This window comes from Trachurus japonicus, chromosome 24 (genome assembly GCF_045865225.1).
Source record: "Trachurus japonicus isolate A0001 chromosome 24, Traja_1.0".
Taxonomy (NCBI): Eukaryota; Metazoa; Chordata; class Actinopteri; order Carangiformes; family Carangidae; genus Trachurus; species Trachurus japonicus.
The window spans coordinates 27265709-27280173 of record NC_140930.1 but is presented as its reverse complement, the minus strand read 5'-3'; the positions used below and the strand labels follow the sequence as shown (position 1 = coordinate 27280173).

The window sequence follows — 14465 nt, the reverse complement described above, 5'->3', positions numbered from 1 at the left end:
CACGTCACTTTTAGGAGCGCCTAGAAATATTTTTATAGAGCAGTCTCCAATTTATCAATTCGCGAAAATAAAACAAAGAAAATGATAATCCGTATTCACTTTTAAAGTAACACAATATGATATTAAAATCGTATCATTTTTTGGAACAGTCCAGCGAGTAAAATGCTGTTGTTCGTCATTTCTTTGTCATTGTCCTCCAGGCCGGAGGGGGCGGCACTGAGCTGTGCCGAGCTGAGTGTCCGCTCTCTGTAGGAGTGGCCCAAATGTTTCGACATCACCTCACCCGGCGTGAACGAAAGCGGCTAAGATAGATGGTAGTTGGACTCGGCAGCTAACACTGGGAATTTGCACTTCCATAGGAGGATTTATTAATCTGTACCACCATGGCTCTTTACGAATATGTCACTCAGGATCAGCTCGCGGGCTTTGACAAATATAAGGTATGGTTAAGAGATTGTAATAGCATGTTAGCAGCTAGCCAATGAGCTCTCTCTCTCCCTCTCTCTCTCTCCCTGTGTGTGTGTGTGTGTGTGTGTGTGTGTGTGTGTCACAGCTAGCTGTCACGATCTGCAGGGTGCTCGCCTCGCAAAGAATGGTGAAGTTAGACAGTATTAGGTAGATATCACACCGGATGCTGATGACGATTTCCCACAAAATAAAAGCGTTAATTGTTATTATGATCCACTCTAGTTCGTTTCGTTGTTTTGGTTTAGTTTCGATAGTATCTTCCGTGCTGTTGCTGCTATAATGTTTTGTCAATGGCGTTACTTTGAGTAACCATTGATTGAACGCACAGTTAAAGATGAAAATGTTACTCAAGGACATTTAAGCAGTGATGTTCAAGCCTCAACATAGTGGCATTATACATTTGTTTTTAAACCAACGCTATTTTAAATCTGGAGAACAAGGCAATATAAATATATTGACATTTCAAATGGATTTATTTAGTGTCTGTTCAAGAGGTCTGTGGGGACAAAGACAGTGATGGCCGGAAGTGTCAGTGTTATTAGGCTGCACTTGACACAGGCGCGGATGTGCTAACAGTTAGCTAAAGGCTTCCTGTGTCTCCGCCTGTGTTTGGTTATTAAAAGCGGCTTTACTAAACATGCTCTCACACATCCACAGGTTGTCTCCTTTTACGTCTTCATTGTGCTATTGTTATGCTATTACTGCTATCAGAGAAGAGTAAAATGAGCCAAGTAGCCGCTGTACTGGAGTGGAGTGGGGAGGGAGAACCTCTCAACTTGAACCAGTGGACTGATGGGAAACACAGACAGGGCCTGACAAGTGAAACCACCTGTAGAAGCTCCTCACTGACCCTGGAGTTGTGTTATTACAGTGCCATATCATATTGTGTGTCACACAAACCTTCTATCATAAAGCTGAGCATCACTGTTTTAATGTATGGAGGCTATACAGTGGCATAAAGAGTGGCATTTATTTATTTAAGGATTGAACAAGACAAGTTCATATTCATAAGTGGATATATTTTGACTTTCACACATGTTTATCAGCATTACTTGTAACACTGTATTCTAATACACTTTTTATGAGTCTGTATTTATTCATTTTCTTGTTCTTTGTCTCAGCCAAAGTTACTGAGCTTCTGTCTAAGATCTCCTCCTGTGATTATTACAGCTCCCTCAGGCTGTTTATCATGAAAGGCCTTCTTCCTGCAATTGCTTGTTAATTGGCTGGCTACTGTGCCTGGACCATGAGTTGCTGGAGGAGAGCGGAGGATGACGAATGACAGTGAATGAAAAGATTGTGGCTCCCTTCGACACTGTGCTTGTTTTCTCAAACAGAGCACAAATGTGCCCCAGACCCCGGCGTGCAAGTGGAAGGCACATGAGAGAGAGAGACTGTTCTGCTGATTGTCTCGCTGTGTTTTTCATGCTATACCTCAATTTTGTCACAGTTAACACTTCGCAGTGTCAGCTCCCTCAGTATGAGAGCAAATTCTGGTTTCTGTTTCCAGTTATCTTCGTACTACACCCAATGTCTCTGCACATGTGGTGATGATTAATCACATAGGTCGAGGGATACATTCTTTTCATATTACATAACATGACTGAGTTAATCCTCGGTGGACACTCTTGGCGAAGGGTTTCAGTGTAGCCAAAATCTGTTTTGTTTTTTTATCGTGAAAATTCAAATCCTCATGATGGATTAGATAATTAATTTTGCAGGCAAAACACAAGCTGCGTTGTAGCATCAATCTGTCCCCTTGGTCGGCTGCATTTGTGGCGGTTGTTTAGCTGGGACAAGGGCTCAGTTAAAAATGAGAAATTAACTATTTTTAATCCAAAATGTAGATTCAAGTGATGCAGGTGTAAGAACAAATTTAAATCAATCACAGAAAGCAGCCCTTCAAGAAATGTGACGTCATAGAAACTGCATTCACCCCTCAGTGGAAAACCTAGTTAGAGAAAATACATAAAAAGCAGCTTCACAGATCTCTTAAAAGGGATAGTTCAACATTTTGGCAAATTGACCCACTGCCATAATCCCTATAGGAGTAGGTTTGTTTCCTTTAATTGTCAGTGCAAGCTATTTTTAAAACGGCGGAGCAGAGCCGTGAGCTGCTCAGAGCTACGTTACGGAGGCTAGTTGGATTTCTTGGTTTCCCTCATCAAACTCATCAAATACACAATCCAACAACTCCAAAACGCTCTGGTGGACAAGTTGTGACCTGCACATTCACCACGCTATGAAATAATAACACAACGTTATGAGGCAGAGTTGTTTCCGAGGTTTTGGAGTCGTCGGATTGTGTGAGTTTCATGAGGGAAACCAAGAAATCCCATTAGCCTCAGTAGTGTAGCTCTGAGCAGCTCGCGGCTCTGCTCTGCCATTGTATAAACAGCTTACACTGACAATTAAAGGTAACAAACCTATTCCTAAAACTATAGGGATTATGGCAATGGGTCAATTTGCCAAAATGTTGAACTATCCCTTTAAACAGTCTGAGCTCCAGTGAAGGTACATTACACCGGAGCGCTCACACTTGTGTGTCATGCCTGGATAAAGTTACCAAGAATGGCATCAGGTTTGTTTTGATGTGTATGATGACAGACTTCCAAAATTATCCACGAAAGCAAGTTACACGTGAGGCCATGTGGTGTGTGTTTATAAGCACTGCTTTACTGTCAATGTGTCATATATGAAAAATGCAAGAAGTAGATGAACTCTGTGTATGTTTGTGTGATTATCACTGACTGATAAAATGACGTGTGTGTTTGCAGTACAGCGCAGTGGACTCCAATCCCCTCTCTATCTACGTCATGCATCCTTTCTGGAACTTTGTTGTGAAGGTAAGACAGACCTGTCCAGCTCGATCTGTGTGTGTGTGTGCGTGTGTGTGCGCACTGCATCATTAATGAGGGTTCAAACTGTCTGCTGTGATACAGTAACAACACGGCCTCACACAGCCCCTCCTTCCTCTTTGTGTCTGTGTCAGAACGCATCAGTCTCTGATTGTAAAGGTCTGTTCTGGACTGTGGAGACAGTGTGTTGTTTTAAAAGCCCATCGTGTACCTGGTAACATGCACAGGCTGTTCTTCTCCTTTCAGATAAATGGGTAATTTTCCTTGTGAGCAGCGACTGATACACTTATTTACTTATCTTTATCAAACCTTTGTTTTTGACGTCTATCTGTGCTTCACTGAAACCTGACAGCGATTATAAGAAATTCATGTCAGCTCTCCCTAAAATCCTCGATGTCTAGCTGCACAGAATGTGTGACAAAAATAATTACTGTCTCATTATGTAATCAGTGTCGTTATTAGGATGAGAGGACTGTATTTAAGAGCTAAAGTGACGTGTTAATTAATTAGTTTTCATCATCTTTTTCTCTTTGTCCAGTTTCTACCGACATGGTTGGCTCCAAACCTCATCACATTCACAGGCTTCATGTTCCTCGTCTTGAACTTTCTCATGTTGGCCTTCTATGACTTTGACTTCTACGCCTCTGGTAAGTCTCACTCACTGTTTGTCCTCCACCTGGCTGTCGCTGAGGGAGTGTTGTACAGTTTATCTCCTCCTTAAGCGCACCAGGGAGGAAAACCATGAGGGTGTAACCTTGTTTGTGTAAGGCAAATTCCATCATGTGGCACGGCACTTCCTGAGATGGGACACACACGTCACACACACACTACAGGTACAAAGGTGTAGAACATAAACCCAGAGCGATGCAGCTCTTAAAGAGACTGTACTCTATCATGTCTTTCTCCCAATTTAGTTTTGCTAGGTGGATAAAAACAAGTAATGTAAACATGCACACACACAGACACACAACTCTTACTTTGACCTCTACAGTGATGTCACACCAACGTGTGCTGTCAGGAGTTCGCACTTGTTAATGGTTCACCAAAATAACTAAAGACTACACTGAAATATGTGACTAAAAGTACAACCTCAATACAATAAAAGTTTATCTTTTATCAGTACACCAGTAACCTGCAGTTCAGAGCAAGATTGTAAAATTATTTGTCAACACAGATTGCTCAGCTTTAACCTGCGTTGTGTGTAAAGAATCATGGTTTCACATGGTAAAAAAACAGCTGCAGGAAGTGACCGAACACAAGCTGAAACAGAGTTGTAGCAGTGCTCCGGATGTACAGGAAGAGCTGTATTAACATTAACAGGGGGCACTGTCCTCGAAAGTGACACCACACACAATTTGATATTTTGCAACCTTGCATTGAAAACAGAGGAGTACAAGCTGCCGACCGAGCACAAAGGTTATCTGTGGTACGTTGTGTTTGAGTGACTGATCAGACAGTGTGAGGACATTGTGTGAAGTCAACCTCCGCTGCTTTTTGCTTGGATCAGATGGGGTCCTGCATGTTCAGCTGGACTACCAGCGACTGCACAGTGTCATGTTTCACACCACGAAACATGGAGGTGGGAGTGTGTTGATACTGGGCTGCATGAGTAACATAAGTGTAGAGTAGGTAACGTTTACAGATGACACTGGACTTCAGGTTTGTACCCAAACACTGAATGACAAAATGAGGACAGGAACTCTCTAACACAACACAGGGTTCATACACATTTTAGTCTACACATTTCCATGTCTTTTCCATGACCTCTAAACTGTCAATGTATGCATGAAATATAGGAATAAGTTATGTAAAAAAAAAAAAGAAAAAAAAAGAAAATCATCATCTTGACAGCTGTACTTTCAGATATTGTCTCACTCTATTGAATATAAAAGGAAGCTCCCATATGCTTGAGCTTTACACTGCTGACTTGTATCATCAGAACAGACATGTCCTGTGATTTTCAGCCTTAACCTACCTTTTACAGCGAGCTAAGAATATGACTGCCAGATATTGTCCCTAAAAACACCTTGCACCGATAATTAAACCTACTACTAAAACTATAGGGATACGGCAATGGGCCAATTTGCCAAAATGTTGAACTATCCCTTTAAGCAGAAGGCAGAGCAACAAAGCTGAGAAGAATCATCTGCAAAGAAGCAGATCATCTTGCCACAGATTTGCATCATCCATGCCCAGGAGGTTCAGGTTCAGGTTCATACAGGAAGTGAAAGGAGCAGCAGACATCACTAATGAAGGGTGTAGTGTTAAAAAAAAAACATTTTAAATAGTCAAGATTTGTAATCATATAAAATCTAACACTAACCAGTGAGCAGGGGTGTCATCCGCTTTAATGTTGCCTTTAAGTCTCTGCTGTGTCTCTGTGTGGTTCCATGTATATTTACATTATTTGTGTCTCAGCTGCAGGACATGCACACGTGCCCAGTTGGGTCTGGGTTGCTGCAGGGATCTTCAACTTCTTGGCCTACACACTCGGTGAGTCCTGACCCCCGTGACCCCCCCGTCTGTTATTTTTTCCTCTCTCTGACTTTTTCAGAGGCACAAAGGGGAAATTCTTCTAGTGTGGTGTCTCTAAAGAACATAAAGAACATCTTTATAACTAGTGAGGGAGGGGGGTGTTGTAGTCTGTGTGTAACATCCTGGAGAGATAATGTGTAATATGTGCTGGGAGATGAAGTCATGTCGTTCTTGCATCAGGTAAACACACCTACATCAACATGATGCCACAGCAGACTCATCAGTTGAAAATGTGCGTGTCAGGAGCTGTTGTTGTCGAGACACTGCTACACTATTTACACTGTCCCGGCGCCTTCAGTCATCTGGACACAGTCAATATTGAGAAAATGTCAAGAGCTTGTAATTCGCAAGATATTCCATGAAGTCAGATGGAAACACACACAGCTCGACTACCTAAGTACAGTCAAATCCTCACTCGTCAAATTCTGTCTCTGTGTGCGTGGACATGGACTCTGTGAACCAGAAGATTTTAAAATCTTGCTGACCGTTTTGTGATCCATTAAAAATAAAACAAGTCTCCATACGGTGATTGTTTCTCTTTTATGAGGACGTGTTGTGCAGAACGCTTCCATATGCGGATGAAATAAGCGCAGCTCAGATGAAAGGTTGTGACAGACACGTCAGTGGTGGGAAGTAGGAATGTGGCTCTTTGTGCAGTTATGTGAGTGTGGGCAGCAGCATTGTGAGACGAAGAAAAGAAAATCCATTGCACTTTGTATGTTTGTGTGTTTTTAATTACTCACATGAACATGTTCGGCGTGTAACCATGGTCGCCTCCTTGTTGCGTGTAGATGGTGTCGACGGTAAACAGGCGCGTCGCACCAACTCCTCCACGCCACTAGGGGAGCTGTTTGACCACGGCCTGGACAGCTGGGCGTGCATCTTCTTCGTGGCCACCGTGTACTCCATATTCGGGCGCGGCGAGAGCGGCGTGGGCGTGGCCACGCTGTATTACATCCTGTGGGTGGTGCTGTTCTCCTTCATCCTGTCTCACTGGGAGAAGTACAACACAGGCATCTTGTTTCTGCCCTGGGGATACGACATCAGCCAAGTGGTACAGACGCTCACACACACTGACAGTAAACACATCCACATCAACGTTAACAACATTAATGACTCGCCTGCGTCTGCTGTCTCGTCTCCTTCCAGACCATCTCCCTTGTTTACGTGGTCACTGCTGTGGTCGGCGTGGAGACATGGTACCAGCCCATCCTGTTCCACTTCCTCTACAGAGACCTGTTCACCTTCATGATCATCGGTGAGCTGTGATTGGTCGATCTGAAAATGTTAATTCACTTTCCTGTGGCAGCCACGTTAATTGATGTTGGTTTCTTTCCAGCCTGTTCCTTCACCGTGACCTTACCCATGAGCCTCTACAACGTCCTCAAGTAAGTTACCTTTTCTTCAGTGTTATATTTAGAGCAGTAAAATGACTTTGACACCCCTGATTTAGAGCGTTTACATTAGTGTCACCCAGTGCACTGACTTGTTTTGTGTGTGTATGTTACGGCAGGGCTTACCGCAGTAACACTCTGAAGCACAGCAGCATCTACGAAGCTTTCCTGCCCTTCCTCTCGCCCGTCCTCCTCTTCATCTTGTCCACCATCTGGGTGGTGTACTCTCCATCCAACATCCTCGAGCTGCAACCCAGGACCTTCTACCTCATGGTGGGAACGGCATTCGCTAATGTCACGGTAAGGGTCTGCCAATGACACACACACACACAGCAATATCTTTTCTTTTTTTTTTACTTTTTTAATAACAAACATATATATATATATAAATATATATATATACATAGATCAAAACATAAAATCAGTATGTGCATACTACATATGTCTCAACTTTTAATACACACACCATAAATTCAAAATCACAACTAAAATAAATGATTAAGTAGCCACCCAAAACAAAGAAAAACTATATTAAATCTTCATCCCAAGTTTTTGTTATTGCCAAATCTTTTATTGCCAAATCATTTTTGACCTGACGAAGAGCGCACTGCTCGAAACGTTGTCCTTTTTATAGTCCTCTAATAAATGTTTGTATATTTGGGAGCTCCTACAGTGTTGCGAGTCCTTTCTTGTTTTTGATATTGCCAAATCTTCCCATCTTTTTATCTCTGCACTATTTTTCTTGTTTTTTGGCAGTATCGTTGTAAGCAAATAATGATGTTTGATGAACAGTACAGTATGTATCTCAAATTAAGCTGCCCTTGACTTTTAAATATGAAGGCTTTCCCAAGCAGGACAATAGTATTTAACAACATATTTTGTCCTTCTTGAAAACCCCAAATAATATTAATGGGGGATAATGACAAATAAGTCCTTGGTCAAATGACCAAAGTGCCACCTGATGCCAAAAAAGAACAACATCTGGACAACCAACCAAAACAAATGCATAATATCTTCCTCCTCATCCCCACAAAATCTACATTCATCATCATCTGTCATTCTCCATATTTTAAGTATCTTCCTTGTTGGTAATATCTTATAAAACATTTTTAACTGAAAAATCTATAAATAAGTTAAACAAGATGATTTTTACACATTAAAAAAAAAATCAACCAAGGGAGTGGAGTATCAAAAATATTTTTCCAATATGCTTTAAAATAATATGGGTGGGCTGTGTGAGCAGCTATATTTTTAGAATTGAAAATCAGAGCATAAATCCTGAGTCCTCACGTCTTCATGTTTGTGTTTATGTTGCAGTGTAAACTCATTGTGTGCCAGATGAGTAACACGCGTTGCCAGGCGCTGAGCTGGCTGCTGCTGCCCATGTTGGCGGTGGTGTTGTTAGCGGTCACAGGGGTCGTCGGCAACGAGACGCTGCTGCTGTACCTGTGGACGGCTGCTGTCATACTAGCACACATACACTACGGCGTATCGGTGGTAAGCACACACCTACGGATGACTGACTTTTTCCTCTTCGTGTTAGTGCTGATTAATGTTTGAGACTACAGTGGGATACAAAATAATGGTGTTTTCCTCCCCATCGCCAGGTACAACAGCTCAGCAACCACTTCAGCATCTTCGCCTTCTCTCTGAAGAAGCCCAACAGTGACTGACAGGAGGAGGAACGAATCGGCTTGAAAGGAGCGGAGGTTTAAGCTCCTCCCCTCCTCTACTCTACCGACACTTCACTCTCATCACGGCGGAAACTTAACCCCCTCCCCTCCATCCATGAGGGTGCACCAATGGAACGGACTATGGCCCTCTTTTTCCACGGTCTCCAAACACATGTAAAGATTCAACACGCACACCCATCCCTAAACCAACCAACCAAGCCCCGGTCTCTGCGATGGGGGGCGGGCCCAGGGGCTCTGGCTTCCGTCATTGGTGATTGGCTAAACTGGTTGAGCCAATGAGGTGCAATTGTTTCCTACGGAAATGTGCTTCAGTCATGAGGACAGGAGCCCAGACGAGCCATGCAAACACACACACACATACACACACTGTTCTGCTCTCATGCAGATAATTTATATCTTGTGGCAAGTACAATAGAATCAGCCACACACACAAACACACACAGTTGCACTCACATAGTATTATGAATGTACAAAATGCCTTGGGGAAACGCCATTTCAGTTTATTACATTAACAGGAATGCCTAAAGTAGTGTTGTTTCAACTTATCCAAACCTCTCAACTATGGCCACATGTGGCTCAAACATCCACAGCTGTGTCCAAAGTTTAAAGGTTCATTCACCTGTTTATCATTGGGAGAATTTTCAGTTGGAAATCTCAGTGATATGTTAATAACTATATATATATACTGTATATGTTAAAGGGGTTTGGGGCATTTTATTTTCAAGGAAATGAAACTTAAAAGAAAAAAAAAGGTGATGGTCCTGTAAAACATTGTACAAACTTCCCTCTAATTAATTCCACATTCAGCTCTGTAATGACGCCCGTCATGACTAAACCGAGTTGAATTTTGACCAACCAGGGCAAGAAGTGACCAGGGTAACCTCTGACCTTTGGAACTCTACTAACCTTTGACCTCTGTCTGAGCACTGGCCTCCCAGCTCTCCCTTCCCTCTGAGGTGTCGTGTCTTCATGCTGATTCGTTCTGTTCTCTCTCTCTCTTTTTTTTAATTTTTTTTTTTTAATATACATCCATTAGATTTATCTGTTGGTCTGTTGCCATGGCAACGGTGTGTGTGGTTTAGTTGCGCAGCGCTTGAATGAAGAGTGTGTCCAAAAACCAGGAAACGGAGCGGACTCACTCTGAAGGAACAAGCAGCTGCACGGGGACACCGCAAACACCACAACACCGCCTGGTGCCACACTAACACACACACACACACACACACACAAACTTACCAGTCTCATACGTTTGATACTGTCTTTAGGAAATCTTGTGTATTATTGTTTGTTTTTTCAGTCTGTTAAACACTGTTCCTCTGTGATTCATGTCTCCATGGTGAGGATGGATTCAGTCTCGGCTGCAGACTGGACTTGGCTTCTCATCGAGCTGGTTTTCACTGCATGGCCAAAAAAAGAGGAAAACGTTCAGTTATTTTTTCATATTTCAACATAAACAGTTAGTCAGTGTTTTTTTTTGTTGTTGTTTTTTTTTGCAGTGGCAGTTTGGAGGAAATAAGTGTAACCTCAACCTTTCAAATCCCCTTTGGTCTTGTTGTTGAAAAGTCTAGAGTCCTGTTGATTTGTGTGGACATTGAACGAAAGAAAAGAAAAGTCACGGCTCCACTCATGAGTTTGACAGTTCAGGTTTGACCTGATTAAAACCTGTGGAAGTGGAGAAAGGACTGTGAGTTTCCAGTGACTTTTCCAAAAGCTTAACTCTCAACCAAACTGGAGAAATGTAGTCCACTGAGGCCGCTGGCTCTGTGGTTTACACATCACAACTCACTTTCACCAGACAACAACAAAAAAACAAAAAACAACCTACAACAACAAAACGACAGGTGGATCAGGTACTGCGGTTTCAGTGTTTATGAAGTAAACATGTTAAAATAAACCAGAATATCGACTGTAACAACTGTAACAAGTAAAGCCTTGCGCTTTTGCCTTGTGAATGGAAAGTTCACTTTGGGGTAAACTGACTGAACATGAAGTCTGAATGTGAATGTGAATGTCCGGTCACAGTGAGAAGGTTCACAGGAAACATCAGATGCACGGGGGCAAAACGTACAAACAACCTGTAACTTCAGATTTACGAAAGCGTTTTTATCACTTGTCCAGAAGTTTTGTACATAAACTGTTTCTGAGCAACAGTGAACACGTCTGGGAGGAACAAACACATTCAACTCTATACTGCCATAAATACAAAAACAAAGTAGCCCATGTCGGTTTCCACTGAGACTGGAGAAAGCTTGCACGCAGCCATAAGCACATCATTATAGCTGAGATTTGATTTGATGAGCCCTGTGTGAAGAACCGCCCACATCTGTGACTGTGGACACTGTAGATTGTAGTGACGTGAGAACAACTGACTGTGAGATTTCACCACCAAATAAAAAGGTGGGCAAATGCACTGTGGGGGTATGTGCAGACATTGTGTACTGTTTATGTATGGGTGTATACTCTGTATGTGTGGATATCTGTGTAAATACATACATTATTTCATCATTTTTATTTTACTTTGTTTCTTTTTTTTTAAATGGGGTTTTGTTATTTACTGGTATAGGCCGATTTCTCCAAACACTTTACACGCAAAGTGGTGGACCAGGTGACGATGCCCATCAGCAGTGCTCTCTCTCTCTCTTACTGTCAGATCTAAACCCTGTTAAGCTGCAGAACTGTCCAGCTTCCTACATCTGACAAGGGTTTTTTTTTTTTTTTTTAAATCATTTTCATCTCTGCTGCACTGCTCACTGATGGATCGTGCTTCAGGTCCTAACTCTGGGATGGTTTGGAGGCTGCTAACACTACAAATAATGCTAAATGCAAACGAGGCATTTCATATCATTATTAGAAAAAGAATCTGTCAGCAGAGTGAGATGAACTGTGCCATTCAAATACAGAAAAAACAAAAACAAATTCAAGGCAGAAAAACGAGAACAAACATTAAAAAGTCTCTCTTCCAGCTGGCAGATCAAAACTTCTCAGTTTACCTAGAATCAGACTTTCATTTTTGCAGCTATTTTTCTGGGCATTTTTTGTAGTGTGCTCTTCAGCGTTACTCACCACTTTCTAAGACAAACTTTCTTAATTCTCCCCCTGGATCAATGAATCAAGCTGTTGAAATTTGTGACTAAGTTGTTGTAAAATGCTGCTCTGGCAAACACTCCAGGGCCTCGGTGTGGCTACTTGTGCTGTTGTATTTAACCAGTGAAAGAAAGGACTGTCCAAAAATAAAAGTGAATTTTTCTTTAACCACGTTGCTGTGTCAGAGGCCACAACTTTTGTGAAAGCTGTTCAGAGGTCAAGAAAAGGTCACATCAAAGCAGCACGGGGCAGCTATTGAGCCCAACATCACCTGTACCATAGTAGAGTTCTTTCATTAGACACCATAGAGTTTAAATCCTTAAGTTTGCAGCTCCATCAACGTGTTCCCCAGATAACTGCTCATTTATTTCCAACAAAATCTCACACTTCTCCCCCCAGTTGAAACAAATATTAACTTTAGTACAAAAACTAAATGACTGACAAATAGTTATTCAGGAACTTTTATGTGAACACACATTTAAGATATAGTTTGTTTTACTGTAAAGGAGACCGAACGAGCTCTTACACAAGCATCTGGCTTTGACGGTATTTATCAAACCACTGAAGACTGAAAAATGGTATTTGTTTGACATTTATTCAGTTGCCAGATGCTTTAATCCAAAGTGAGTCACCGTAGTGAAGCTTCAGTGCATTAGGACACTTTTGTACTACATCTTTTCAATGAATGAATGAATGAATTTATTTATTTTGAACATTAAAAAAATAAAATTTAAAAACAAAAAACAGTGTCTGAAATGGAGCAGGTAGAAATAAAACTTATATGAGCCTACTCCTTTCTTACTTATTTATTAATAAATTAAACAGCTTCATAAATCAATTTACAACCAAATATAAACATACAAACAACTATCCCCAATTTATTTACAACCCAAATTAATACACATTCAAATTATTTACAATCCTAATATCCACCCAGTAATAATTATTATATAATTATTAGTTATATAATAATTTAACAAACAAAATCATCTGTTAACACAACTCCTCCTCCTCCTCCAATAAGTGCAAGCTATCATACAGGTAGGCTACTTTACTGTCTAAACTTGAGAATTAAAAAAGCTTTTTTCCTCCCTAATCCAGTTAGGGGTCCAATTTTAGATCATCAACACTCCCCCAATCCAACAGCAGCAGACTTCAGATAAATCATTTAGTTTTATAGATAAAACCAAACCACTAGATTTACATCAGACCAAGGTGAAAGCTCGTTGAGATAAGATCGATTAGTAAATCAGCGTGCACTCTATGTAGTCTCCAGCAGATGGAGCTGTAGATCAATACATGTTGTAGTCTGCATGGTTTGTCCACTGGTTACAGTAAAAGTCTTCAGAATCACAAATGTCATGATTCTGCACCTTTTCCCTCTAAAGAGACGTTCACAGGTAACACCAGAGCCGGTTATTTCATTTCTTCCTCACTGTGTGAACAACAAACTGTATGTGCTGAACTCAACACCTCTGACTCATGCAGCTCTGCTCTCTGTTACAGACTTCATTAGTAATTGATTGTCTCCTCACTCACAAGTTTGTCTGGCAGGAAAGGCGTCTGTGTGCGTGCGTGTGTTTGTTTTTATCGTCTCTGCTCTCACAGCAACTCTTGAAGCCCTGCGGGCATCATATGCGAGACGTTTGGGATGGAGTGTTGACTCAGAGTGAATGAAAACTTTCAAACAGAGAAAACTCTAAAAACCCTTGAATAGTCGTTAAGAGAAAGTGCCAGAAAACATCAAAGTGGGAAGCTGTATGGCGGGTTTGTCTTTAATAATGGCTTGTATATCACCAAGTCAGTATGTTTGAAAGTGGAGGCCCAGCATGTCTGTCTTGGATCGGCCTTCTATTGTGAATGTGTAGGTGCTGAGTTCTGCCTGTCAAAACAGCTGGCAGCACATCATGATGGCTGCTTATCTTGACGGGATCTTTTTCATCCAGAAATATGACTCTCATCGAGCAATGATTCATCCAAACAATGTGCTGTAAGCAAGCCAGAGGGTTGCTCGTCCGTTAAATATGTGATCCACCTCTTTGTCTGGGAACAGCCTGATGCAGCAGAGTTAGCAGTGGGGTAACAACTTTGGAGGACTTAAAGCCACCATGCAATGATCCAGAAAATACTTTGGGGGCTTAAATATCAATAGATGTTCTGCACATTTGGTTTCACATCAACCATGTTTCTCTGTATATATCCACAATTGTATTTGTTTGACTCCAATCAACTGAAGTTGTTTAAATCTGTAAGGGAATATACCAAAACCTCTGAGCACCAAAAAGTCACAGTCTTCAACTTTGACACACCTCTAAAGAAAAAAAGTACACACTATTAAGCATTAGTTAAGCATTAATACTGAATTCTTCATTTATAAGACATGAATACTCATTAGGATGTGGTTATAAATACAGTTAGTGCTTATCAATGAT

The 14465-nt window shown here is 41.4% G+C and overlaps 1 protein-coding gene across 1 annotated transcript; it reads left to right on the top strand.

Moving 5' to 3' along the window:
- Window positions 1-245: 245 nt before the first annotated feature.
- On the top strand, window positions 246-10546 carry selenoi (selenoprotein I). Its single transcript, XM_085771544.1, has 10 exons — window positions 246-440; window positions 3246-3314; window positions 3865-3973; window positions 5745-5819; window positions 6653-6915; window positions 7011-7119; window positions 7201-7249; window positions 7375-7555; window positions 8573-8752; window positions 8863-10546. Exons 1-10 carry the CDS (start codon window positions 384-386, stop codon window positions 8968-8970), a joined length of 1200 nt encoding a protein of 399 aa, XP_085627670.1. The 5' UTR covers window positions 246-383; the 3' UTR covers window positions 8971-10546.
- The last annotated feature ends 3919 nt before the right edge of the window (window positions 10547-14465 follow it).